Genomic DNA, 25,361 nt, shown 5'->3' on the forward strand with positions numbered 1-25,361 from the left:
CTCTTACCGAAGTCTAACGACTTGAGCTTCTAACGTAAAAGTAAAATTAGTATTCGTAGTTAGCGTTCCAGTAATTGATCGACCTTCCACCCATTGTTCACAATCTACCGTTACTTTTGCTGGTGGGATGGTCTTAACCTATCATTCGATACCCGTTTCATTTACGGTCAAGTTATGAAATTCGACCATTTAAAAATAAAATATAACGTAAACTGTCTTTTCGAAAAAATAGATTAAAAAAAAGTTAATTACAGAAAAGAGAAAATATGATGTACAATTTATACGAAAAAGGGGTATACGTCACCTTCTAGAACGGCACCACCACACTGATATGACGACCATCGCAGTGGTTGGTGCCCGAATTCGAACCCGGGTCCTTACTTCTAAGACGATTCAGCGATGATGGCTAACCTTGTTTTCGACTATCTACCATCTATCATCGTGATTGTGACTTCATTTATGGTCACGGAATCATCTTGTTTGCTCGAAGACTCGGCTTTAATTTGTCTTTTTCCGATAAAGAATCCGGGGTATTTCGGTTGCGGCAATTGAGCGATTTCGCTGTTCAACATCCACAACACTTTTGACATACAAGGCCGATCTTCTTTCTGTTCTTGAACGCATAATAACCCTATTTGTATGCATCTTATTGCTTCGTCTTCCAAAAATTTGTCCCGAATCGATTCATCCACTAGTTTTAACGCCTTACCTTCTTTCCATAACGTCCATGTCTGAAAATTTATCGTTCACGTTAAAAGTATTACGATTTAGAAATATAAAGACATAAATGCAATTAACTAGTACGGGCCAAAAATCGGCCCCGTAGCCAACCCCAATCGGTCTGCATCGGGCCGGGTCAGGCCCAATTTGGTAAGCGCTTACCCGTAAAATTTAATACTATCATTTACTTACTGGGTAAGATTTTAGTCCACCAAAACGGTATCGTATGCCATAATTCATCCGGTAAGCGCTTACCGTGGTAAAAGTCGTCACTCTCACTTACCGGTAAGACTCTTGGTGCTTGTCTCGCTCTTACCGGGTAAGATTCTTGGTCCTTACATATTCATCCAGTAAGGTGCCGTTTACCAAACACCTACTCAAATAAGTGTTTACCAAGTCACTTTACTTTACTGGATTAATATGGCAATGACAAAAAATCTTACCCGGTAATAGCGAAAGCAAGAATCGAGAGCCTTACCCGGTAAGTGAGAACGAGGACTCTTACCATGGTTAGCGTTTACCGGGATAAATTGTTGCACAGGATGTGTTTTAGTGAATAGAATCTGACCTGGTAAGTAAGCGATAGTGTTGAATTTTACCGCTAAGTGCTTACCAGGTAAGATAATGTAACTTGGTGTTTACTTACCCGAATAAGCATTTGGTAAAAAATATCTATCATTGTTTGTACTTACATGTCCAAGGAGGCTAAGTTCGCTACTTGTGTAAGACGATCCACTGTTCTTTTGACCGCTTACTATCTCGAGAACCAAAACCCCGAAACTGAAAACATCTGATTTTGTTGAGAAGTGGCCGTTCATTGCGTATTCCGGTGACATGTAACCACTGTAGTAATTGTTTTACAAAAATAACGAAAAAAAGAAACTGGTTTAGGATACGCACGTGATATCGTAATTATAGAATGCATAAAGGACGACAGTATATTACTTACTACGTTCCCACCACTTTCTTTGTTTTTGCTTCGTTTTCCTCGTTCCCGAAAATCCGTGCCATACCAAAATCCGATATCTTCGGGTTCATTTTCTCGTCAAGCAAAATGTTACTTGCTTTCAGATCTCGATGAATGATTTTAAATCTTGAATCTTGATGAAGATACATAAGCCCTCGAGCGATCCCATGTATGATATCGAGTCGCAGTTGCCAACTGAGCTTTGTGCTTTTCTCTTTCTCTGTAACGGATTTCGTAAAACGTGTTAAACTTCAACGACAAAATCCAAAGTGTCACGTAACAAAAAGAATCAAAGTTTACGAGAAAATTACCAAAAAGAAACGTATCGAGACTTCTATTTTCCATGAACTCGTAAATTAGCAACTTCTCTTCGACTTCAATGCAACAACCTAAAAGCCGAACGAGGTTTTTATGTTGGAGTTTCGCAATTAATCGAACCTCGTTTGTAAGTTCATCAATCCCTTGATCCGAAACTCTTGAGAGTCGTTTTACAGCTACGACTTCCCCTCCGGGTAACGTACCCTGATATCGTCACCAACAATGATATCAGTCTTTATTTGTGATTCTTTGCTATAAATATCATTTTTTTTAAATATTTGTATCGTACGATATTTACCTTGTAAACACATCCAAACCCACCTTCACCAAGTTCTTTTGCGTTCGAGAAGTTGTCTGTGGCCATAGCCAATGTCGTAAAATCAAACGAGGGTAGGTCGAGTTCTTCCATTGCGGTTTCACCATTACTTCTTTCTCTCGAACCTAATAAAGATCATAACAAATATATTACACGCACGTATATAATTGAAGATGCACATAAAGTAAACATATTGTGAACACCTTCTTATAAATCTATACTATATTATAAAACATTTGACAAAAACTCTTAAAAACTATTTTTTTATGCACGAAGTACTGGTTATTGATGTATATTACTTAAAATTTAAGATTATAAGTAAATTGTGCATAAGTACAATTTATTAAAGCTCCATATTTGAATTCGTGTAACTAACTGCATATAAACATAATCAAATATTGGATAAACATCTCATTTTAAATTAATATATATATATATATAATATATATATATATATATAGAGATAATTATTGAGTTCTAACATAATACTTAGGTATTATCTTTATAAAAAAATTATATTATTAAACCTAAATTAAATTTCTTTGTTACTAAACCTAAATTAAATTATAATTAAAAAACTGAATTAAGAAAATTACACCAAAATACAAGAACTTTTAAAAAGGTTAATTTAATACTAATATCGATATATATATTTTTTAAAATTTTATAGTATTTTCAAATTTATATTTTATTAAAAAAAATAAAATCATTATCGCTTTCTCAAAACTACATAAAATCGTATTATATCAATAGAAACAAAGAATAAAAACTAAATATTAAAATCAAAATTTGTCTCGCAACATTACGCGAGTACCCTTCTAATTATCTTAAATTAGTGTCTTGTAATAGATCTCACGAATCTCACAAATTTTAAAGGTTCTCAAATGATGTGGCAAGTGATGGGACAAAATTGGGTTGGATAGCAAAAAATACTGAGTTGTATACCACATCACTCGTCACATCAGCATGGTAATCGGTCAACCGGTTACCCGGGTACTTAAATGTTTAAAATTTTACATCTTAGGTACCAAAATGGAAGTTTTGAAAGTACGTTACCCAAAATAGGAATCAAGTTAAAGTACGTTACTTTTTCATGCAATTTGCCTTTGTTAAAAAAAGTTATCATTCTCATTTGAATCTACCCGATCTTCTATAAGCCAATAAAGGGTTTGACTTGTAAAGTCAATATTACCGATTCTATGTGCAATGGATTTCATCAACCGTCGTCTATTCTTCCTCTTCAGGTAAAGGAGTATCAGTAAAGTGATTAGCCCTGCACAAATGCCGGCACCAATGACGACAATCTTAACAGCACGGTTGCCGTTGTTAGAGCCATTTTTAGCACTTTCGGTCGTTGGTGATTCTTCTGCAATGAACAAAATCATGGTTACAACTTTTAGTGCATTTGGCATAAAAGTCCGAAACAAATAAAACCAACCCAGTAAATTCCACATGAAGTAAGGGGGTGTTTGGGACTGCTTATTTGAAATAACTTATGTTTTTCAAAAAAAAAATTATCAACTTATTATAAGTTAGTAAGGTTTAACTTCTTCAAAATCTCCTTATTACCGATTTGGCACTGGTATAAACTATTTATCCAAACACTCAAAAGTGTTTATTACCATTGTTACACCAAGATAAATCAATAAGTTGTTTTTATAAGCAATCTTAATTCCGTATAAAAAGAGTAGAATATATAGAGTCTAGAGGCCTTACCTTTACCGAGAATACTCCAACCAAATGCTTTTATTTGTATATTCCCTTTATAATTAACACTTCACATGAAATTACTCTTTTACCCCCCTAATCATGCTAAATTGTCTAAAAGGTTAAGTAGTCGTTTATCAAATATTTACTGGATAAACACTTATCGAGTGTCACTTACTTTACCGGGTGAGCATAACAATGACATAACAATGAACTAGAATTTTACCTGGTAAGTGAGAAAATTAATACTCTTACTGGGTAAAAGACTTTTACCCACCAATACATGTTGATACTCGAGAAGGTTACCCGATAAGATACGTGAGGCTGATAACAGATCCTCTAAAACCTTTCAACAAAATGGATAAAGTAAACCACAATGGTGGTGTCTGATTGGTTTGAGCTTGACTCCAAAAGTCAAAAGTACTAGGAGGTCTCAGGTTCAAATCCAAGAAGAAATAAAAATCCCCTTGTGGCCACAGAAGTTCAAATGCGGTGACTCTAGGTTATCTGCAAAGCAGGTGGTCTCCCTAGGATTAGTTGGCTCGCATAGCGGGTTGGATATCCAGGTTAATAAAAAAAAGTAGGAAAGAAGGTGTGAAATTCTCCAAATTTGAAGAACTCCAAAAAAATGATTACTATGAGAAAGAACTTTTTTTATTAGAGCATCTCCAATAGATTCTCCAAAACGGAGAAAATAAGATTTTAGGGATTTTGGGCATGTTTTTTTTTTTGTTGCAACTGATTCTCCAAACCAGAAAAAGTAGGAAAGAGAGTATAAAAATCTTAAATATGGAGAACACTTCAAAAATGACAGATCTATTCGAATCGAATATATTCTTGGGAAATTACCCAAAATAACCATTTCATACGCTGTATATTAGCAAAATGACTACTTTTCAAAGCTTCTTCACAAAATGACCACCAAAATCGTCCTGGAGGGTGATTTTGACAATAAGGTATGAATGGGTCCCACTTATATACCATTTGGAAGACAAAAATCAGATATTATATCTGAAAATGAGCAAATCACCCTCAAAAGGTGAAAATCACCCATATGGGGTGATTTTGACCTTTATTTTGTTTTCTAGTGAAGACAACTTATTATTTGATACATTAATGACGATTTAATGAGACATCGGGCCGATTTTCATTGGTATTTTGTGTTTTTCAGGGTAAGGTTGTAAATTTTAGGGTTTAAAATGTAATTTTCAAAATTTGTAGGGTTATTTTTGTCAAGTCCCCGTGAAGAACACATGTATTGCATGAATATGAGATATTAGTCAAAAATCACATGATTAGTAGAAAACTTACGAAGACCTACAAGTCTACAACTACTCCCACACAAAGTTTATATAATATAAAAATTAATAAACAAATAATTATATAATTAGTCAAATATTGAATTCATTGGTTAAAAAAGAAATTATTAAATTATTTCTTTTTATATTAATATATATTTTATATATATTGATGAAGTGGTCAGAATAATTAAGAGGCTCTCATGATATAGTGTAAAATAAAATATAATTGTTTGGTAATCGTTTACAATGAAATTATGGTACTGAATGGTTAAGAGAGACCCATGATACAAAATCATTCAGAGGGTTTTACAATCATTAAGAGGCAGACTTTTATCAACAAAATTCAGGCTAGCTTATGCGTACTGACTAATCTCCTAGTCAATTATGAATGGTTGGAGTCGATCGCATTTTTATTACTGATTAACGAGGGCCTGGAATCAGTCTAATCTTTAATCTCATTTTTATTAACAAACTACCACTCCTCTTCATTGAAATATGAGCAAATAAACACGAAAGTTACGTTATACACATATCATGACCCTCAAATTGATTTTTTTTTTTTTTTTTGCGTTTTGAGTTATAAACATTAAGTCTAAGGGGTCGTTTATCAAATGCTTACTAGGTAATGACTTATCGGGTTTCGTTTACCTTATCACGTGAACATGACAATGCTAAAAAATCTTAATCAATAAGAGACATAGTAGAGACCGAGAATCTTAGCCGATAAGTAAGTGGGTGTCATTTACCTTATCACTCTCACACTACAACTATCTGACTCAAAAACTAGCGTGTTTTCACAAATATACCATCCAAGAACCAACAGTGCTACTGCTATACCTTAATGGGGGTTGTATCATACAAGTTGTCAATGACCATTTGATAATAACTTTTAGCTCCCGAGCTAAAAAGTACAAACCAAACCAAACCAAACGAGTCTAATGTATACCCTCAAAAGATGGGATTCGAGGGGTTATAATATATACGCAAACCTGACTTTTATCCTAAAACTAGAGTAACTGTAAAAACGAGAAATTTACAGAAATAACCAATCTCCCAGAGAGATTTCACTTCTACTCCAGTTTCAAACCTCATTTCATGTTGTAGTCAATCCTTACGCAAAAGCCCTACGCATATGTATAAGGATTGGTTTTCGGCAAAAAAAGAAAAGTAAAATACTGTAGAAAGTTGCTGAAAACCGATCCTTACAGATATATGTAATATCTATAAAAATTAATTAACAAGTGAATTTGGATAAAAAAAATTGGCTAAAAACATACCTAGATCAGATGCTGCAACTCTGACATAAAGATCTTGTCCACCACTTTCAGATTCAGAAAACTGCCTCATATCAATAAGATCCACCATCCATATCACACAACCCGACCCCCCACGAGTAACATCCATATTAGCATAAGCCGTGCAAGAACAGTTCGTTTTACAAATCTCTTCACACCGACTCAAATTCATCGTCGAATCGATGACCGCCTTCGAGCCTTCAGGCAGTTTCATGTTCTTCAATGGCAGAAATCCATCCGACCCACATTCCATTTTGGAGCTTCGAACACAGCCACTCGACCCGTCTTGTAATTCGAACCAACCATGTTCATCTCTCGGCCGGAATCCCTTCAAACACCTGCACACCGGAAAAATACTCGTATCACAAACGCCGAACGGCCCACACGCCTCGCCGTACTTATCGCATATATCCCGCGGGAAATTCCAGTATGACCTCCAGCTTCCGGTGGCCGGCAACCAGACCGATCTCTGAAGGTTGCCGGAGGAATTTATCGTCAATCGAGAATAAACGGAACTGTTCAACATTCGAAATGAATAAGAAATATCGCCGGAGGTTTCGTGGAAATCGAAGTGCATAATACTCACCCCTTTCATCTCCGGTATACCGCTAAATCTCCGGCCGTTCCACGGCCCACTCCGGCAAACCTTCGTTTCATTGTGCCAGACGATAAGCTCCGGGAAACCGTCAATATTCATTTTGAATGAATAATCGCCGGAAGACGGATCGTTGTTGGATTTCCATGATTTCAGAAACCGATTGATTCCGGTTGTTCGGTTCCACCCGATTTTCATTCCAGGTAATAGAGTATCCGTCGGATAATCGAAGCTTTGCCAGATGTAATTCTCCGATTTGTCGTCGTTTTCTCGGCGAAGGACGAAGTTGCCGGAGTCCAGAAGCTGCGCCACCATGTTGTTCACCGGAACGGATTGATTCGACGACCAGATTGCGGTTTCGGATCGATCTACGAGTTTTATGTTGCCGTCGTCGCCTATTGTTAGTTTTACGAACGATGAATTGATCGGAGCGTCTCGATTTGCTAACCAAACGTATGTTCTCGGTCGAATTTGGCGGTACCAAATGCCGAGATACAGATTATTGTTGCTTAAATTGAAGAAACCTAACTCGAAAGCTTCACCGGATGAGATCAGGGTTTGATTCATGGCGAGTGGTTGTGTGGGAGTGATGATATCAGTGGCTAGAGAGAGATTAAGGTTGCAGAACGATAATATGAAGAAGAAGAAGATGATGATTCCGCCATGGATATGGAAGGTTTTCATTCTCGAAGCTCATAAACACGCAGAGAAATGCAATCTTCTGTTGGGTTTATCGTTTTCTGTGTTTACTCATTTGGGGTTTGGCGATTTTTGATCTTTTGGTTCTCATTTTCGAATAATTTGTTGTAGAAGAAGGGTTTATCAGTAAAATGGAAATGGTGGAATTTGGAACACTTTTGAATATTAGTTATCGATAGAATTTTGTCAAAGAAAATCGTTATCAATTATTATTTTATAATGACAATGGTGTCTTGTTGGCATGAGCTTGGATCTAATAATCAAAAATACTATAAGGTCTCAGATTCGAATCCAGGGAGTAATAAAAATCCCTGACCATGGAGATTCAAATGCGGTGACTCCAGGCTATCTGCAAAGCAGGTAGTCGTCGTCCTGGGATTAGTCGGCTCATATAGCGGGTTGGATATTCAGGTTAATAAAAAAAATAGAAATCAATTAATAGGCATCAATTAATTTAGAAATCTAGGACGGTAAATTACATAAAAAAGTAACATACTTTAACTTGATTTTGGGTCTCGTATTTTTAAAACAATCATTTTGGTACCTAAGATGTAAAGTTTTAAACATTTAAAAACTAGGGTAACCGGTTGAAGACTAGTTTTAGATTAAAGAAGACTAATTTTAGATTAAAAAAATTCATGTCACTAACCACGTCAAAAATAATACTGAGTTGGATATCTCAGCATTTGCCACATCAACATGATAACCGGTTAATGCTTCAACCGGTTACTCAGGTACTTAAATATTTAAAACTTTACATTTTAAATACCAAAATGAAAGTTTTTAAATTACATTACCCAAAATAAGAATTAAATTAAAGTACGTTACTTTTTCATTCAATTTATTCTTTTAATATTTGGTAGATTTGAATATCTGAATAAAAGTTAGAAATGAAAATGATTGTCGTTGCTTCTTTCATGTCTTTTGGAGCGAACCGAGTCCACTCTTTTAAACGAAGTACGCTTTTGTAGCTAATTGTTTGTTACGAGAATATGATATTATTTATAACAGAAAAAATCAGTAACTTTCAAATGATTTGTTTCAGGTGTAAAAATGCAGTCCTTGAATTTTTTTGAAAACGTGACTTCTATAAAAAGTCATTTTACTGAAATTTCTTTGTTAATTTTAGATGATATTCATTAAAATGTATTTTATATACCAATAAATAATCTAACAGTGAACTTCAATTACGTGTCTGTATCCTCTAACAACACAACATAGTCGACAGGTAGCCATCCCTGAACACAAACAGAAGATAAGTTGTGACAATCAATCGTGCATAGGTAGAAAAATAGATTTGTAAGGCAACCGACTGACCCAATAACCTCGAAATAATTTAAAACCATGATTGAAGTTATTGATACCCACAACTTTGAATTTACAAGGAGTTCACGAATATATCTTTTATTAATGTGGACGGGTCGTTATAGAAGTTACGAGACCATCAACGAGTAAATAACCACATTTTTATGAAGTACGTAAAAGGGTGAAAACAGTGTTGCGTACTTGCGTTTCTTATTTCTCTTTTTTTTTTCGTTTATGTGGTCGGTTTGAATATGGATGAATGTTTTAATACAGATGACACCACCTTCTAGAGTGTCCTTTTTGTACTGGTCCTGACCATCAAGCGGCGAGAGGTAAGTTTTTGTGTCCTACAAGCAGATGGATGCTTGAAGTCGGATTCCATATCATCATGGATGGACCCAATTTTTTTTTTCAAATGATGACACCATTTGGCTATAAGAAACAAATATAGGAAAAAATTTCAAATTATGACACTATTTGACTATAAGAAACAAATGTAGGGAAATTTTTCAAAATGTGGCACCATTTGACTAAGAAAATGACATAATTCGAATTCGGGTCTGTGGTGGAATAAAAGCCTTGCAAGCCAATTCTACCAAAGAAAACTTGTTCACATTATAGTTTCAAAATACATACGGTGGCACACAACAAATTAATACGGTTGCACCTTTCACGAACCTAAATTTTTTACCATTCGATGGAGAAATAATATTGTGGCGCATGCCACCGTTGACACCACAGTAGGTCCGTCCATGCATACCATTTGCTAATTCTAGAAGGATGTACACCTTCTTATGCGCTTGGTTAAAGATGGTTTGAATGAATTTGAACTTGTTTTCAACAATGTCAGTGGGTATTTATTTGTGTTTGAAAATTTGATTCCAAGTAGTAATTTTATGGTTGTTGATTTTTTTTATTAACCTAAATATCCAACCTGCTATGCGAGCCGACTAATCTCAAGGCGACCACCTGCTTTGCAGATAGCTCGGAGTCACCACATTTGAACCTCCGTGGCCACAAGAGGGTTTTTATTCCTCATTGGATTTGAACCTGAGACCTCCTGTACTTTTAACCTTTGGAGTCAAGCTCAAACCAATCAGGTACCACTCTTGTGGTTAGTTGTTGATTTAGATTTGAAGAAAATGACAAGAACTCAGTGATTTGTTGTTTATTTGAAAAGGATTAGTAATCTATTATTTGTATTCTATAAAATTTATACTGATGAAGAGGTTGAAGAAGTAAGAAACAAATTGATCAAAATGCTCGTTGTTCAACAATTGAGAAAGAAAACTCAGTAATTCAAAGTAGGAGGTGGGTATAACGAGATGTTTAGGCTAGCGCATGAGCAACCCCGTTAGCTTGTCGTATCATGAAACTGACACAGTATGAGTCATGTTGGTGGAGAAGCATACGATAAGTATCACTGAATTCCGCTCCATCTTCGAGAGAGAACTGACAGGTGAGACAACAAGCTTTGCTTCCGACTCAAAAATCGTTTTCGGAATCCAAGTTATGTTGCCCATGATATCGCTTCTAATGTAGCAGGGGCCTCACATTCCTTGATAAGCAGCTTCCCAACTAGACTAAATATTCGAGCAACCACAAAAGTTTTGTTAACCGTCTTAGAAGATAGAGACCAAACCAACAGACAAGTTGTTCTCGAAGGCAGCTACATCAGTGTTGTATTTTAAAATTTTTGAAAAATGTTTATGCCACAAATTGCAACTCCTTGGATGGTTATTTATCACAATTTTGTGTTAGGGGGTGCTCATGGTTGGGTTGATCGGGTTGAAAACATTTGAACAATCCAACCCAATGTTTGTGGTTTGAAAAATCTTAACCCAACGCAAACCAAATCAAACCAAAGTGCAACCCAACACAACCCAAACCATACGGGTTGATCGGGTTAGTCGTGTTGATACATTGGTGCATCAAAATATTCTTCTAATATTGAATATGCTAATTCTCTACTCATAATTTCTTTTTCATCATCAAACATTTGATATAACTTATCCATATTTCTTACGTATATTAAATTCAATTAATTTTCTCAATTCACATATATATGTTCACAGTTACTGAACATATATAAAAATGAGTTATACAAAGATGTAGAATAAATTGAAAATAATGTATATATGAAGAGTATACTTGATAGTGTAATTGTCTAATGTATACATTAATACAAACTCAACAATCATATTAAATTCAAGAAATAAAAGGATATCGGGTTCATCGGGTTGGACTGAGTTCAAATAATAGTAACCCAATACCTACAGTTTGAAAATTTTACAACTCGATTAGACTTCGAGTAGCTTCCAGTTAAGTTATTTCGCGTTGGGTTTGGTTGATCGAGTTTTTGAACACCCCTACCATTTGTTATAAATAATTATATTAATTTTAATTCATAACTTTTTATTTACCTTTTTATTTATTATATTTAATTTTAAATCAAAAAAAATCACCAACTTACTTATTTTTCTTTCAAAAAATATGTAACATGTTTTTTTTACAAATTATCACGAAATAACCAGTAATTCCATAAATTAACAGATTTAATTATTTGTATTTTTTCTATCTAATATTGAGTCATATATTAGTCAAAAAGTATAATATATGCTAAATCATATTTTTGAAAGATTTTCTCAATTATTTTACAGTTTTATTTGCTATTTCGTGATAATAATTAAAACGATTATTTACTGAACTTTGTTAATATTGAATTAGGGGAGTGCTAATGGCACCCCCTTTGATGTCAGAATCAGGTCATTCAAGTATTGGGAATGTAAAAAGTATGTATTGATTTTGATGTGTGTGATGAAGAAATTCATGGATAGGGGTGCATTAAGCAATGCATAGGAGTGCATTTAGCCCACCCCTTTGATTAAGGTAAGCTAAATGTATCCCTATATATTGTTAAATGTACCGTACTTATTAATTTCCTTTTTACGTACATCAAAATCAACATCTGCTTTTTACATTTATAGTGCATAAATTAACTTGATTCAGATATAAAAAAGATATATACATACATATATATATATATATATAATATTACATTTAATTTTTTTTTTAAATTCCCATAAAATACTATTCCTAATAGTTTGTTCTAGAAGGTTAGACCAGGTAGATGTTATATCACTCTAAAAAATCTCTAGATAGGAGACAATTATGACTTTTAACAACCACTTGATCAAACTTTTCAAACACATGCATATTTTTAGTCTTCAAGTATAAATTATTTAATCATATGAATGGTGTCTGATTGGTTTAAGTTTAGACTTCAAAAGTTAAAAATGTCTAGAGATTTCAGATTCAAATCCAAAAAAGAATAAAAATCATATTATAATCGCATAGGTTCAAATGCGATGACTCCAGACCACCCACAAAACAGGTAGTCACCATGGGATTAGTCAGTTTGCATAATGGGTAGAGGTGTACAAAAAACTGTCAATCCACGAAACCCGCCCAACCCAACCCGTTAACAACTCAATTAAGCCCAACCCGTCTAACCGTCAATCTGCTCACCCACCAAACCCTATTAGGATGGTTGAAATTGGCTTGAGCCTAACTTAACCCGTCAAACTCGCCGCTAATATATAATTTTTTTAATAAAATTTTATTTTTATATATATGTTTATTATGTGTGTATATATATATATATATATTTATTTATTTATAATGTATAAGTTTTATATAATTTTTATTGATATTATGTTTGTATTTCATTTTAGCTAAACGTATAGGTTACCAAAATATATTTACGATCAAAGAATGATGACAAATAATCTAATAAACAAGTGAAAATTATTGAATTTTTTTTTTGCAACAACAACAAATTAATATCTCGGAGAATATGAATAATATTGATAGATATTTGGTTGACGAATTCATCAATCTAAATCTCCCGTCATCTTATGTTGTACTTTAATGGAAAGAAAACGCTTAGTTATAATATTTCGCTGTAACAACATTATATCTTATATGATGTCTAAAATGTCTAAGCGTCCCAATATGATACTTTATAGGACGGAACAAGAAAAATGTCGTATCTAAAAGAGTTACAATATGTTTATAAGATGATTTTGGGCGTTTAACAAATTTTATGACACTTTTAAAATAAAGTGTTGTATTAGTTATTTTATACGACACGACTTGAAAAAACGTCATATGAACATAGGCGTCCTATAAATAGATGAGTTTTACGGGATATTTCTCAAAATGTTTCTATAAAATTAAATACAACATTTTATTTAAAGATCATTCTAAAACACTTGTTGAAACATTCAAAAACGTAACCATAAGGGTTGTGTCTGATTGGTTTGAGCTTGGCTCTAAAAGTCAAAATTACCAGGAGATCACATGTTCAAATCCAATAAGGAATAAAAATCTCCTTATGGCCACAGAGATTCAAATGCGGTGACTCCGGGCTATCTGCAAAGCAGATGGTCGTCCTGAGATTAGTCGGTTCGCATAGCGGGTTGGATATCCAGGTTAATGAAAAAAAACATTCAAAAATGTCTTATAAACCTATTGTAACCTTTTTAGATAAAACACTTTATAGCATGGTCTATAAACTTAAGTTTTATTAATTATTTCATCCGTAAAATTTATGTAACTACTAACCCATCAACCCAACCCAACCCGCCTCAACCCACAAGGGTTGGGTTAGGTTGGGTTATACTTTTGAATGAGTTGAGTTGGGTTGAGATTTTTCCAAACCGTCGTAATTGAGTTGAGTTGTAAAAATGTTGTAAACCGTCCAACCCAACCAGTGTACACCCCTAATAATGGGTTAAATATCCATGTTAATAAAAAATATGTATATCTAGAAATTATTTTTATTTGAAAATAAAAACGAATTATGCTAAAATAAAAGGAGTAAAGTTTAATTTTGGTTCCTAATATTTGTAATTTATTACGAATATCGTTCCTAAATTTTAAAAACTTGGATTTAGTCCATCACGTTTGTCAGTTCCCAACGGTTTTGGTTTTTCTGTCCAACGGTTGTTAATTCTCTTCGTTAAGTTCAATTAAACAAGGAGTGTTTTAGTCATTTTCACTGTTTCAATATATTAAAATAAAAAAACAGATTATATTTTTTATTTTAAATTCTAAAAGAAAAAAGAATGAAAAAGGATAAGCATTAAAAAAATAGTAAAAATGACTAAAATATTTCTCATTTAACTGGATCTAACGGAAAAGGTTAACGAGTGTTAGACAGAGAGACCAAAACTACTGGATATGACTAACATGAGAGATCAAATCCGAGTTTTTAAAGCTTAAGGACGATATTCATAGAAGATTACTGTTGATCATCTCTCTAAGTGATTTGATGATAACTCATTTTACCTTATACGAAGTATGTGTGTTTCTGTTTTTCAGTTCCAACGATCATCACTAAGTTTGTTCAGTGATCGCTGAGAACATGTAATGTAAATCCATCAACGACAACGATATATTCAGGAAGAGAAAATTCACACCAAAGAACCTTCAGCGAAAGTCGAAGACTGAAGTTGAAGATTAGAGACTGGCAGTTCATGATCTGAAGCGGTATTCAGTGATTACAACCTGGTCTACATATGTGTGAAGACTGCTCAAGCCTCAGCGAATGCTGAAGAGACCTTCAGGTTATTCCAGCATTCAACGATCAAAAGAAGCTTGTTGAGCACGATTGTTTTTGTCTTGTCCTTCCACACACATAGGACAAACCCATACCCTTTATAGAGTGTAGTACGGTACGGAACCGATTAATTGACTCTACTACCCACCAACTCCATGAAAGAATATCTGCTCATGAATAGACTTTTGTACTATTCACTATAGCAAAGGACAAGTCTTTCTCTAAATGCTTGACACGTGTTCAAACCCTACTGCATTGCATTATATGTGTATTTAATGCAATAGGTATAAATAGATGTGTTCTATCTCCATGCAGAGATATTTCTTACTCTTGAACCCTAACTCTTACGTTCATACGTGAAAGAACACACGTCTAAAGAACACAATACGTAATTTGTTTTGATTTAAAATGCATATATATATATATATATATATTATGTTTTTAGTCCAAATATGTTATAATTTTGTAAATAGAAAATGTATTTATAACTTTCTAAAAAAATCATTATTGAATAGTTTATTAGACTTTTAGGGGTTTTACCTAAATGCTTACCCAATAAGCGCTTACCGTTGGGAGTCAACAATATAATTTATTTTCTAGGTGAAATTGTAGTATATCAAAATGATATTGTATGCAACAATATATTTGGTAAGCGCTTACCCAGGTAAGAGGTGTCACCCTCACTTACCGGGTAAGACTCTCTATCCTTATCATTGCTCATACCAGGTAAGATTCTTGGGCCTTGTCATGTTCGTCCGGTGAGGAAAATAGCCCGGTAAGCACCTACTGAGTAAGCGTTTAGTAAACAGCCCCTTATTATCTTTTTGTTGTAAACATAAAAACGTAACTTGTGGATGAAGAATTTCTAGAATAAAATTCAGAACAACGTACGTTCCATTTTTTTATAACTTATCAATGGAATAATGAACGATGTTAAACAAGAATATATAGTACAATTGTCGTTGAATTACGCATTTATATTATAATGTTAAATATCTTAGATGGGATTTTCGTTCAATCGACATATTTAATATATATTTTTCTTAAGATCGATGTTGAGATGAAAGCCATGTATGACAGTTTAAAAACTCGTTCACAAAATCATGGTAGGAGTTGTAAATGCAGTTTCAGTAATATATCAATGGGACACCTTGTTCGTTTCAAGGAATGGAAATAAATACTGGGAATGGGTATTAACGTTTAGCGAGAAAAACCCCATTAATGACAATTAGCAACGTTGGGATGAAGAACTAATTTTGAATAACAGATTATGAATAACGTATCCAGGAGAAACCTGTAAAATCGAAGAACAAAAATGGATAAACAATAATTATGTATGGCATATTTGGGACGATTAGAATAGCAAGGTGAATAACATATTATTATTATTTTTATTAACCTGTATATCCAACCCGTTATGCGAGCCGACTAATTCCAGGGTGATCACCTGCTTTGTGGATAGCTCGGAGTCATCGCATTTGAACCTCTATGGCCTCAAGGGGATTTCCATTCCTTCTTGGATATGAACCTGAGATCTTCATACACTTTTGACTTTTTGAGTCAAGCTCAAACCAATCAGACACCACTCTTGTGGTTCAAATTCTTTATTTTCATTTCAATTGAAGAACATATTAAGGATTGAGATGGAAACTCAGTCAAAATTTTCTCATTCTCTCAATTTGGGGTGAAACCGTTTTTTAACGAGTCTGATATAATGATTAATTACATAATATCAAATCCAACACTTTCGATCATTTCATTTTCGTTCACTTCTTAAAACAAACACCTCGATCATTTCTATTTTTCATTCATTACCTCTTATTATGACCAATCAAATACCCGCTAAGTAATTTTAAATGTGACAAATTGGATGAAAAAATATTGTACTTTAACTTAATTCCTATTTTAGATAACATACTTTCAGAACTTCCATTTTGGTACATATGATGTAAAACTTTAAACATTTAAGTACCCGGGTAGCCGGTTGAAAACTAATTTTAGATTAAAAAAATCCATGTCAGTAACTACATTAACAAATAATACTGAGTTGGATACCACATCACTCGCCATATCAGCATGATAACTGGTTAATGTTTCAATCGGTTACCCGAGTACTTAAATGTTTAAAACTTTACATCTTAGGTACAAAAATGAAAAATTTAAAAATATATTACCTAAAATATGAATAAAGTTAAAGTACGTTATTTTTTCATGCAATTTGTCCATTTAAAATAGAAAGATTAAAATTGTAATAAATAGCTACTCATTTTTAGTTTATTTCTAGTTAAAATTTTGAGAAATTATGCTAAATGTTGACCCAAATAGAAACATTATGCTTTACAGTGACATCCATAGAAATTTATGTAACATTTCGTTCCATATGGATGAAATGTAAGAATTGTTAGTTTTTTACAAGTCTTAAGTAGTGGGCTATCAATAACTTCCACCATGATTTTAAGTTAGATTTAAAGTTATTGGGCTAGTTCGTTGCTTTAGGCTTTGGGGGTGTTATAAATGGTATCAGAGTTGATCATTGTACCATTGGGATGGTGGGACAAACCTCATCGGGTATGATGAGTCCTCAAAAGGGAATGTTTGTAACATCCCAGACGAATCTCACATTGCCGATGACAACAAAGAGATTTCTGGTAAGTCTGACGACGACGTCAAGAGTTTAAGTGAGTGAGTTTGTAAAAAACTCGTCCCACATGGATAGAATGCGAGAATTGTTAGCTCCTTATAAGTCTCACCCAGTGGGCTAGCAATAACTTCCATCATGGTTTTAAGTTAGATTCGAAATTATTGATATTTTAGATGTTCAAGTTTCAATGTTTTTAATAAATTATGTAACGGAGAACAGAAAACACGTTTAATTATTAATAAAAATATTCGACATATATTGATATTATATGTTTTATATATGTAAAGTGTATAAATTCATTATGATAGCTATTTATATTCTTATATAATTTTTAAAGAAATTGCATGAAAAAATAACGTATTTTAACTTGATTTTTATTTTTGGTAACGTACTTTCAAAACTTTCATTTTTGTATCTAAGATGTAAAGTTTTAAACATTTAAGTACCCGATTAATCGGTTGAAGTATTAACCTGTTATCATGCTGATGTGACAATTGATGCGGTATCTAACTCAGTATTATTTGCTGACATGGTTAGTGACATGAATTTTTTTTTATCTAAAGTTAGTCTTCAACCGGTTACCCGAGTATTTAAACTTTACATCTTAGATACCAAAATGAAAGTTTTAAAAATACGTTATCCAAAATATGAATTAAATTAAAGTACATTACTTTTTCATGTAATTTGTCCATTTTAAAACATCCCTTTTAACAGATTATGGTATTTTGGCATTTTCATACAAAATGACGATTATTTATCTATATTATCTTATTAACCAAATTTAGCAAAAGTCTTAAAGTCTTAAAATACTAAATGACCAAAATATTTTTTATACTACCCTTACTTTTTCACTTTTTCACTTTTTCACCCCCTACTCTCCTCCCATGCACTCACCCCCTCACATACACTCACCCTCTCACATTGAACCGATTTTTTTTAAATTATAATTTTAAATTTACACTTTATATCCCTATAATTAGTTAATTAATTTACTTTATGTCCTTTACTTTTAAATGTTTCATTTTAAACCTTTATCAAATTAACATACATAACCGTATATCAATTAAAACAAGTTTAAAAAATACATTTTTATTTTAACAAGTTACACCATTATAATCGTCTCGTTAATACCTTCGAAATGAGTCCAATATTGAATAGTTTTTGACTTAATTATATTATTATATATTATATATACTGTGAAATATTTTTTAATATTTACGATTTATACTTTTATAATTATTTATTTATATATATACTATATATTTTGGGGGTTAGGCTGTCCAAATTGTACTGTATTATATGTTCTGAATTAATATGTTATTGGGTTTTTTTTGAAATATATATATATATATATATATATATATATATATTAATTCAACCTTAATCTGAGTTTCTGGACAAAAAAAATGGGTAAGCAGTTGAAATTTCATTCTAAAACCCATCTTTTTTTGTCTTTTCATGGCTTATGATATGTCAAATTTGTAGTTTTTTTTATTGGTTTTGAGTGTTTATCTTAAAACTCAAGTTTATTGGTTCTTTGCTCTTGATCCTTAAACAAGAATCACGATGGAGATAAACAATCCCTCGACCAATGCCCAAAATAATGTTGAAACGCGTTGCCCAATCAAGTTGCATTCGTTTCTTTGGATCTGGGTATCAAGAAGCTAGAAGTGTGAGAATGGTCAATAATTAGAATTCAGAAACTAAATGATCTATAGCCAAGAAGTAATCACATATGATCTTTGATGCTAGATTGTTTTGTTTTGTTATCAAATGACCTCTAAACTGTTGAATAATCCTTCTATGATAACAGAAATATCCATAAGGGTTCTGAATTGTAAACATTCTTTGCTTGAGAATATATTCCAGCCAATAGTATAAGTTATGTTCCTACTATTGCTTATCATCAATATGCTTTCACAAAATAATTGGGAGTTTCCTACATCCGAATATGTTAGACAAATTACAAGAGAAAGAAGTCAAGTCAAACTTACTAAAGAGAAAAGTGTCCAAGCTTTTGTTGGTCATGTACTCATAAATCAGTAATCTCTCTTCCCCTTCAATGCAGCAACCTAAAAGTTTAACGAGATTCCTGTGTTGGAGCTTGGAAATCAATATGATTTCGTTCTTAAACTCTTCAATTCCTTGCCCAGAGTCCCCTGACAGCCTTTTCACTGCTATTTGCTGTCCATGATCTAGCGTTCCCTATTTTAAGTTAATGTGTTATGTAGTTAGTGGTGGCTCTGTTTTGATTGCTTGGAATACTCAAGAAACGAGTTTGCGAATACAAGTGCATTAGTACCTTATAAACTGCTCCAAACCCTCCTTCACCAAGTTTGTTTCTGTAGCTGAAGTTGTCGGTGGAAGTTATTATTTGTTTGAACTCATATATAGGCAATTCAATGGACTCCTGTATAAGAACCTTTTCATGTAGTTGTAGTGTGTCCCTCGAATCAATTTCATCCTCTGGATTGAAGAGTTTTAATTTGGTTTTCCTTCCTACAGAGAGAATTTTTAACACATAAGGATCATTTATCCATGTTAAGATAGGGGTAGGTTTATTTGAGAACTGTAAATATTTTGAGAACCCGAAAACCATCTATTCATGATGAATATCGTAATATATATTCATGATGAACCTCATGAATAATGAAAATGCACGATATTCAAGAATATTATAGGGTTATTTTTTTCTAAATAATCATGAGATAATTGTTTTTCAGGTTCTCAAAGTATTCACGGTTCCTAAATGAACTTTCCCATGTTAAGATAATTGACATATCTAAACATGGATCATTAAAGAAGGAACGGTTTTATTGACAAAGAAAATATTTTTGGGCCTAGTGTAGACTAAGAACATCAACCATTTCAACAAGCTTCTTTCTTTCCTCACTTAACGTGTCTTTGAATGATTATATGATATACTTCTCTTACCTTTCTTATATGTTGTCCACCTGTACAAACAAAACATGAAGCCACCTAAGAGTAGTGCACCACCTATAGTTGTGAGACTGATGAGAACTTCTGCTCCTTTTGTTTCTAAAATAAAATTGTGTTAGGCCAAACCAAACAAACCCAATTTAGACTTCAACAGGAATTTGAGTTTACCTGATCCCACATAGGCAAGCCGCAAGAAAAGATTCTCCCCACCAGAAGAGAACTGCTTGGTATCCATGAAGTCTTCTGTCCAAATCATACAGTCAATGCCTTCCACATAGGCATATGCCTTACAAGAGCAGTTACCCAAGCACAAGCGCTGGCATCCATTGGTATCAGTGTATGGAAAATACTGATGATGATCTGGGAGCTTGATCCCTCTTAGCATCCAGAACTTATCTGGTTTAGTCTTTCCAGAAGCTAAACTACTTCCGTTCTTCTCACACAAAAGTTCACTTCGCCTCACACAACCTGTTGTCCAATTACTTTTGCTCCATTCATCCTTCGACTGTGGTACAAACCCTTTCAAGCATTCGCAAATGGGAGACTTGTTCGTACAAATTGCAGAAGCACCACAAACTCCATAAACATCACAAGGATTATCTGGTGCTCCCCAAGTAATATCCCACATGTTATGATAATCATCCCAATAATTCAACTGTAACACACCATCAGGTTCTAAATAAAGCCATCGGATGTGAGATGAGTTATACCTGTTGATGGTGAGATAGGCTCCTCCTTGTGGGTTCTCTGGCATGAGACTTATGACATTTGAGTACCCAGACTCCTGCTCTGGTATACCTATGAACTTCCCTCCATCCCAGGGCCCACTTCTCCAGTACTGCTTCGAACGATGCCAGATGAAAGCTTGTGGCGGCTGCTCTGCTGAAAGTCCAAGTACAAACTCTCCAGGTGTTGGATCATCATCACTTTTCCATGATGTCAATAAATTTTTGCCTTGTGTTTTCCCTTTTGTCCCAAGCTTCATGCCTGGTAATAGACTGTTACTCGGATAATCAAAACTCTCCCACAATATTGATCCTGAGATGGTATCATTAAGAGCTAAATCTCCCGTGTCTGTAAGCTTTGCAACTGTTTCGTTGAACTGGACCCTTACATTTGTTGACCAGATGATATTATGCTCACCATCTTGGATTATCAGGTTCCCATCGTTGCCAATAGTTAGGCTAGAGGTGGTGTCAGAAACCGAGAGTGGATTTTCTCTGTTTGCGACCCATATAACTTTCCTTGCAGGAATATTTTTGTACCATATACCAATATATCGTTTAGTGGAATTACCTGGATTGAAGAAGCCCAGCTCAAAAACTTGATTGGCAGAGACAAGAGTCTGTTCTAAGTAGATCCGACTGTCTTTAGTCAATGTGTCAGTTGCCCTGCAGTGTTGTAATGAAATAACCAGGATATACAAGCATGCCATGCGTAAACAGTTTGCAGCTGTGGCTCTTCCAGTAGCCATGCCCGTTGGTTTCTTTAGATCCTTCTGCTGATTGTCATTAGAATTTGGAAAATTCACATTCTATGGTTCCCTTAGCTTCTTTCAATCTTGCATGATACTCAAATTTCGATCTATGACCAAGTCTTCCCTCTATAGTATAATTTGGAAAATGAACTCTATTCCCTTGATATACACTTGGACTTTTCTGATCAATTTCTGAGTACCTACAAGTAGTGATATCATCTATTCTTTTAAAGAACTCGAGACTAGCACCATGATAGCTCTAGTTTCTCTACTTTAATGTCTAGCACAATATATAAAAATGATTCTGGCTGTGCTAAGAGTTGGTAATGCAGTTAATTATAGATAAATCAAAATCACAAAAGTCAACATGATGGAAGTGAAAATCTGAGGCTTTGTTAAGGAATTGAAGATTGATTACAACATTAGGTTTATCAGTTAGTTTTAGTTGACCAAGAAGTGCCTCAACTTCCTTGAAATTGTAATCATGAGCCAATTAATCAAGGGTTTAACCACGTATTCGTTTCTTACAAGACTTAAAAGAATAGAATCAGATGGCTTGAGTTTATGTCTAAACTTCTGCATTTTGCGTCCCAAAGCCATACTTCATTAAAAACATTTTGTTGACCTTGTCCCTGCTAACAATATTTAATTTTTAACTAAAAATCTGCCATATTTTAAGATATGATATGGTGCAAGACACTAAATGCAGTATTAATGTGATTTTCAATGCGCAGGTTGCCAGATCTTCTGTTGTCTCCTGTTAGATTCAATAGCACATGGGAATCGATCAATAGCATCTTGAACAAGAATTGAAGCCAAATGTTGGCCACGATGACCAGTGTCATAGTACTGAAGGCCGGTACTTACCGATAAGGTAATGGTCTTATATTCAAAGCTTAAAACTATCATTTTCTTAATCTAGAACTACATCTTGTAAAACATATGTACATGAAATTGTGAATTCATAGTGTCATAGCATAACTTTGTTTGCCGCGTATTTACATCATATAATAACAAAATGATTTATCTACCAACAACTATGCATAAGTGAAAGGCAATTACAAGAACTTGAATGGATTTTTTTTACCTTTGATTGTGAATCCTTGGCCCAATTGCTTTCGTGTTTTTCCTACCTTCTCTCCTCCTTGCTTTCTCGTTTACTTCTCTCCAATGCTTTCCTTATGTTTGCAAAAGTGGCAAGAAAATGGAGTGAAACTCCTTGCTATTTTGTTATCTCCCACTTCACAGCCATAACCCACCATAACCTTTGCCTCCAAATTTCCCAACTCCCCGATTTCAAACGTGGTTTCTCCAACATCCAATTTATTCCCCCAGTTTGAGCGAATTACAACCAGTCCCTGCTGTCCTCTATTTTCAACATATGCATAACCATTCCCATATTGTTTATTCCATTCAGATTTAGGGTGTTACATCACCATCCTTGTTAATTCTGATACACTTGAGTGCATGCTTGTTTCATTCTCAACAAGCGCTTTGAATTTTATTGCTTGTTATATTCTTTAAAGTCTGGCAACACTAACACCATTTCCTTTTTTTCAACATCTTCAAGCTTCTGTGAATCATGTGTCAATAGCGTTGATGTTAGAGTTGTGTAACATCTTCCACATCTGGCCTAAGACAATTGGGCTAAGAAGGAAACATATTTGCAATAACTGTGTATATGCGATTTGGAGTCATAGGAATCTACTTGATTAAAATCCTTTCTTTGGCATGTGAACTGCTACTCCTGTTTCTTGGATTTGCCCAATAAGGATCAAGTTGTTCTTCAGGTCTAGAACAAAATATGCTTTTTTTAGAACATGATCAACTCCTCCAATTGCAAACCTTAATTAGCATCGAGTAGTTGTTTCCAAGCTTGACACTAAGCCAGTAGTCTTCATTCAGCTCACTGAACCACTTCTTGTCTCTACTCATGTGACTCGAGTAGCCTGAGTCCAAGAAGCAGACTTCTTGGTTGCATGATTTTGTTCCACATGGGCCATTATGACCATCTATTATGTTTCATTAATTTGTGTATAAATTTGGGATTTGCGGTCCCTACTAAGATCGGTCCAGGATCATGGGATCCTTTTCTATAAGATAGGAAAGGACATAGCACAAATTGACAACATTTTCCCATTTTGGACATCCACTTTGAAAGTGCCTTAGCATGTGGTACTTGTAGTATTTTGTTGTGCTTCTGCTGACGATGTATCCTTCTCATCATCTTCCTTTATTTACAGACTTTGTAACAACCTTTAGCACCTGGTCCTCTTCTTTTGGACCAACCATTCTTTGTTCGTGAACCAATAGATTTCCATGAAGCTCATCTATGGTCATAATATCAAGGTTGTTAGATTCCTCGATCAAGCATGCCATACTTGAACTTTAAAGGTTCAAGTATTTAATCACAGAACCTTGGGTACTACATTGCTTGGTTCCACAACACCGTCTATCTTCTTGTCGACAATTGTTAGGGTTCTGAGAAGGTAAAAGCTTACCTTCTTACCCTCCTTCATGGTTAGGAGCTCGTATTCCCTCTTCAGAGCCAGTAATTGAGCTTTCTTTACCTTTCTAGAATCTTCATATTTTTGTTTCATAGAATCCCATATTTCTTTCTATGTGCCCTTTTCCAAAACTGTTTCAGGGATCTTCCTGTCAATTGCCTAGATTATGTAATGTTTACCTTTCATGTCTTTTAGTATGACATTTTCGACACCCTTCTGAGTGTGCTAATGCCATTTTGTTGCATCACACACTAGTATTTGAGCATACTTCAAGTTGCAAATGCAATTGATTGCCTTGTTTAATTAAATGCAGTGAGACTATTATATAGACCTCAAATCTGATGAAATAGGATGAGTTGACATGGTATTTTGTAAATACGTAATTATCTACAAGAACGTTAAAACAAACTATATACCCATTCTAAAGGGATAATATAAAAGACTGAATCAAACACCAACTTTCCCTTAAGGCTTCTGGGATTTAGACTCCTACTTTGATTAAGACCTAGTCTTCAGTAACAACTTCCACCAACAACTACAATCCAACAAAATACTTGTAAAATGGAAATTCTATCAGCATCTTCTATCCGAACAAGGTAGGACTTGCTAAGCACGCCACGATCACGAGAAACATGCATGGCAATACCAACCCGGTGTGTTGGTTTGGTTGTTGTCCAAGCAATGCCTGATGACGAGGAAGCATGGTTTATTGTTCGTCGTAATCGTAGATCATAATGGGGTGTTGTTACACATGTCTATGTAACTATTTTTACCAATTGTTACAAGAAACTTGTCACAAGATTTTAAAACATATAGTATTAATTCTCCTCAAGCCAAGGAACACATTTACATTTCATACATGAAGTTGTTTGTTTCTTGGGCATTTTTGATGTGTTACAGTTGCTTCCCATTCTACCGATCTACCACACAGGTTTGGTTTGCGTGGTAGG

At 34.2% G+C, this 25,361-nt stretch overlaps 1 protein-coding gene across 1 annotated transcript; it reads right to left on the reverse strand.

Annotated features, from left to right (window-relative positions):
- Positions 1 to 250: 250 nt before the first annotated feature.
- On the reverse strand, positions 251 to 21,901 carry LOC112526363 (G-type lectin S-receptor-like serine/threonine-protein kinase At1g61480). Its single transcript, XM_025136646.1, has 8 exons — positions 20,596 to 21,901; positions 20,422 to 20,517; positions 19,790 to 19,986; positions 19,482 to 19,692; positions 19,039 to 19,136; positions 1,670 to 1,809; positions 1,413 to 1,563; positions 251 to 731 (listed from the first exon to the last, which is right to left on the reverse strand). Exons 1-8 carry the CDS (start codon positions 21,899 to 21,901, stop codon positions 423 to 425), a joined length of 2,508 nt encoding a protein of 835 aa, XP_024992414.1. The 3' UTR covers positions 251 to 422.
- Positions 21,902 to 25,361: the final 3,460 nt, after the last annotated feature.

The sequence above is a fragment of the Cynara cardunculus genome (genome assembly GCF_001531365.2).
Source record: "Cynara cardunculus var. scolymus isolate 2C chromosome LG 14, CcrdV1, whole genome shotgun sequence".
In the NCBI taxonomy this organism is placed as follows: Eukaryota; Viridiplantae; Streptophyta; class Magnoliopsida; order Asterales; family Asteraceae; genus Cynara; species Cynara cardunculus.

What these genes read in the sequence shown, in the direction of transcription:
- LOC112526363 (XM_025136646.1), bottom strand. Translation starts at nt 21,901, where the DNA reads ATGGCTACTGGAAGAGCCACAGCTGCAAACTGTTTACGCATGGCATGC. An exon ending in GGTTTGGAGCAGTTTATAAG is followed by an intron (nt 19,693 to 19,789) that starts GTACTAATGCAC and finishes AACTTAAAATAG; the next exon opens with GGAACGCTAGATCATGGACA. An exon ending in CTTGGACACTTTTCTCTTTA is followed by an intron (nt 19,137 to 19,481) that starts GTAAGTTTGACT and finishes CTTGATACCCAG; the next exon opens with ATCCAAAGAAACGAATGCAA.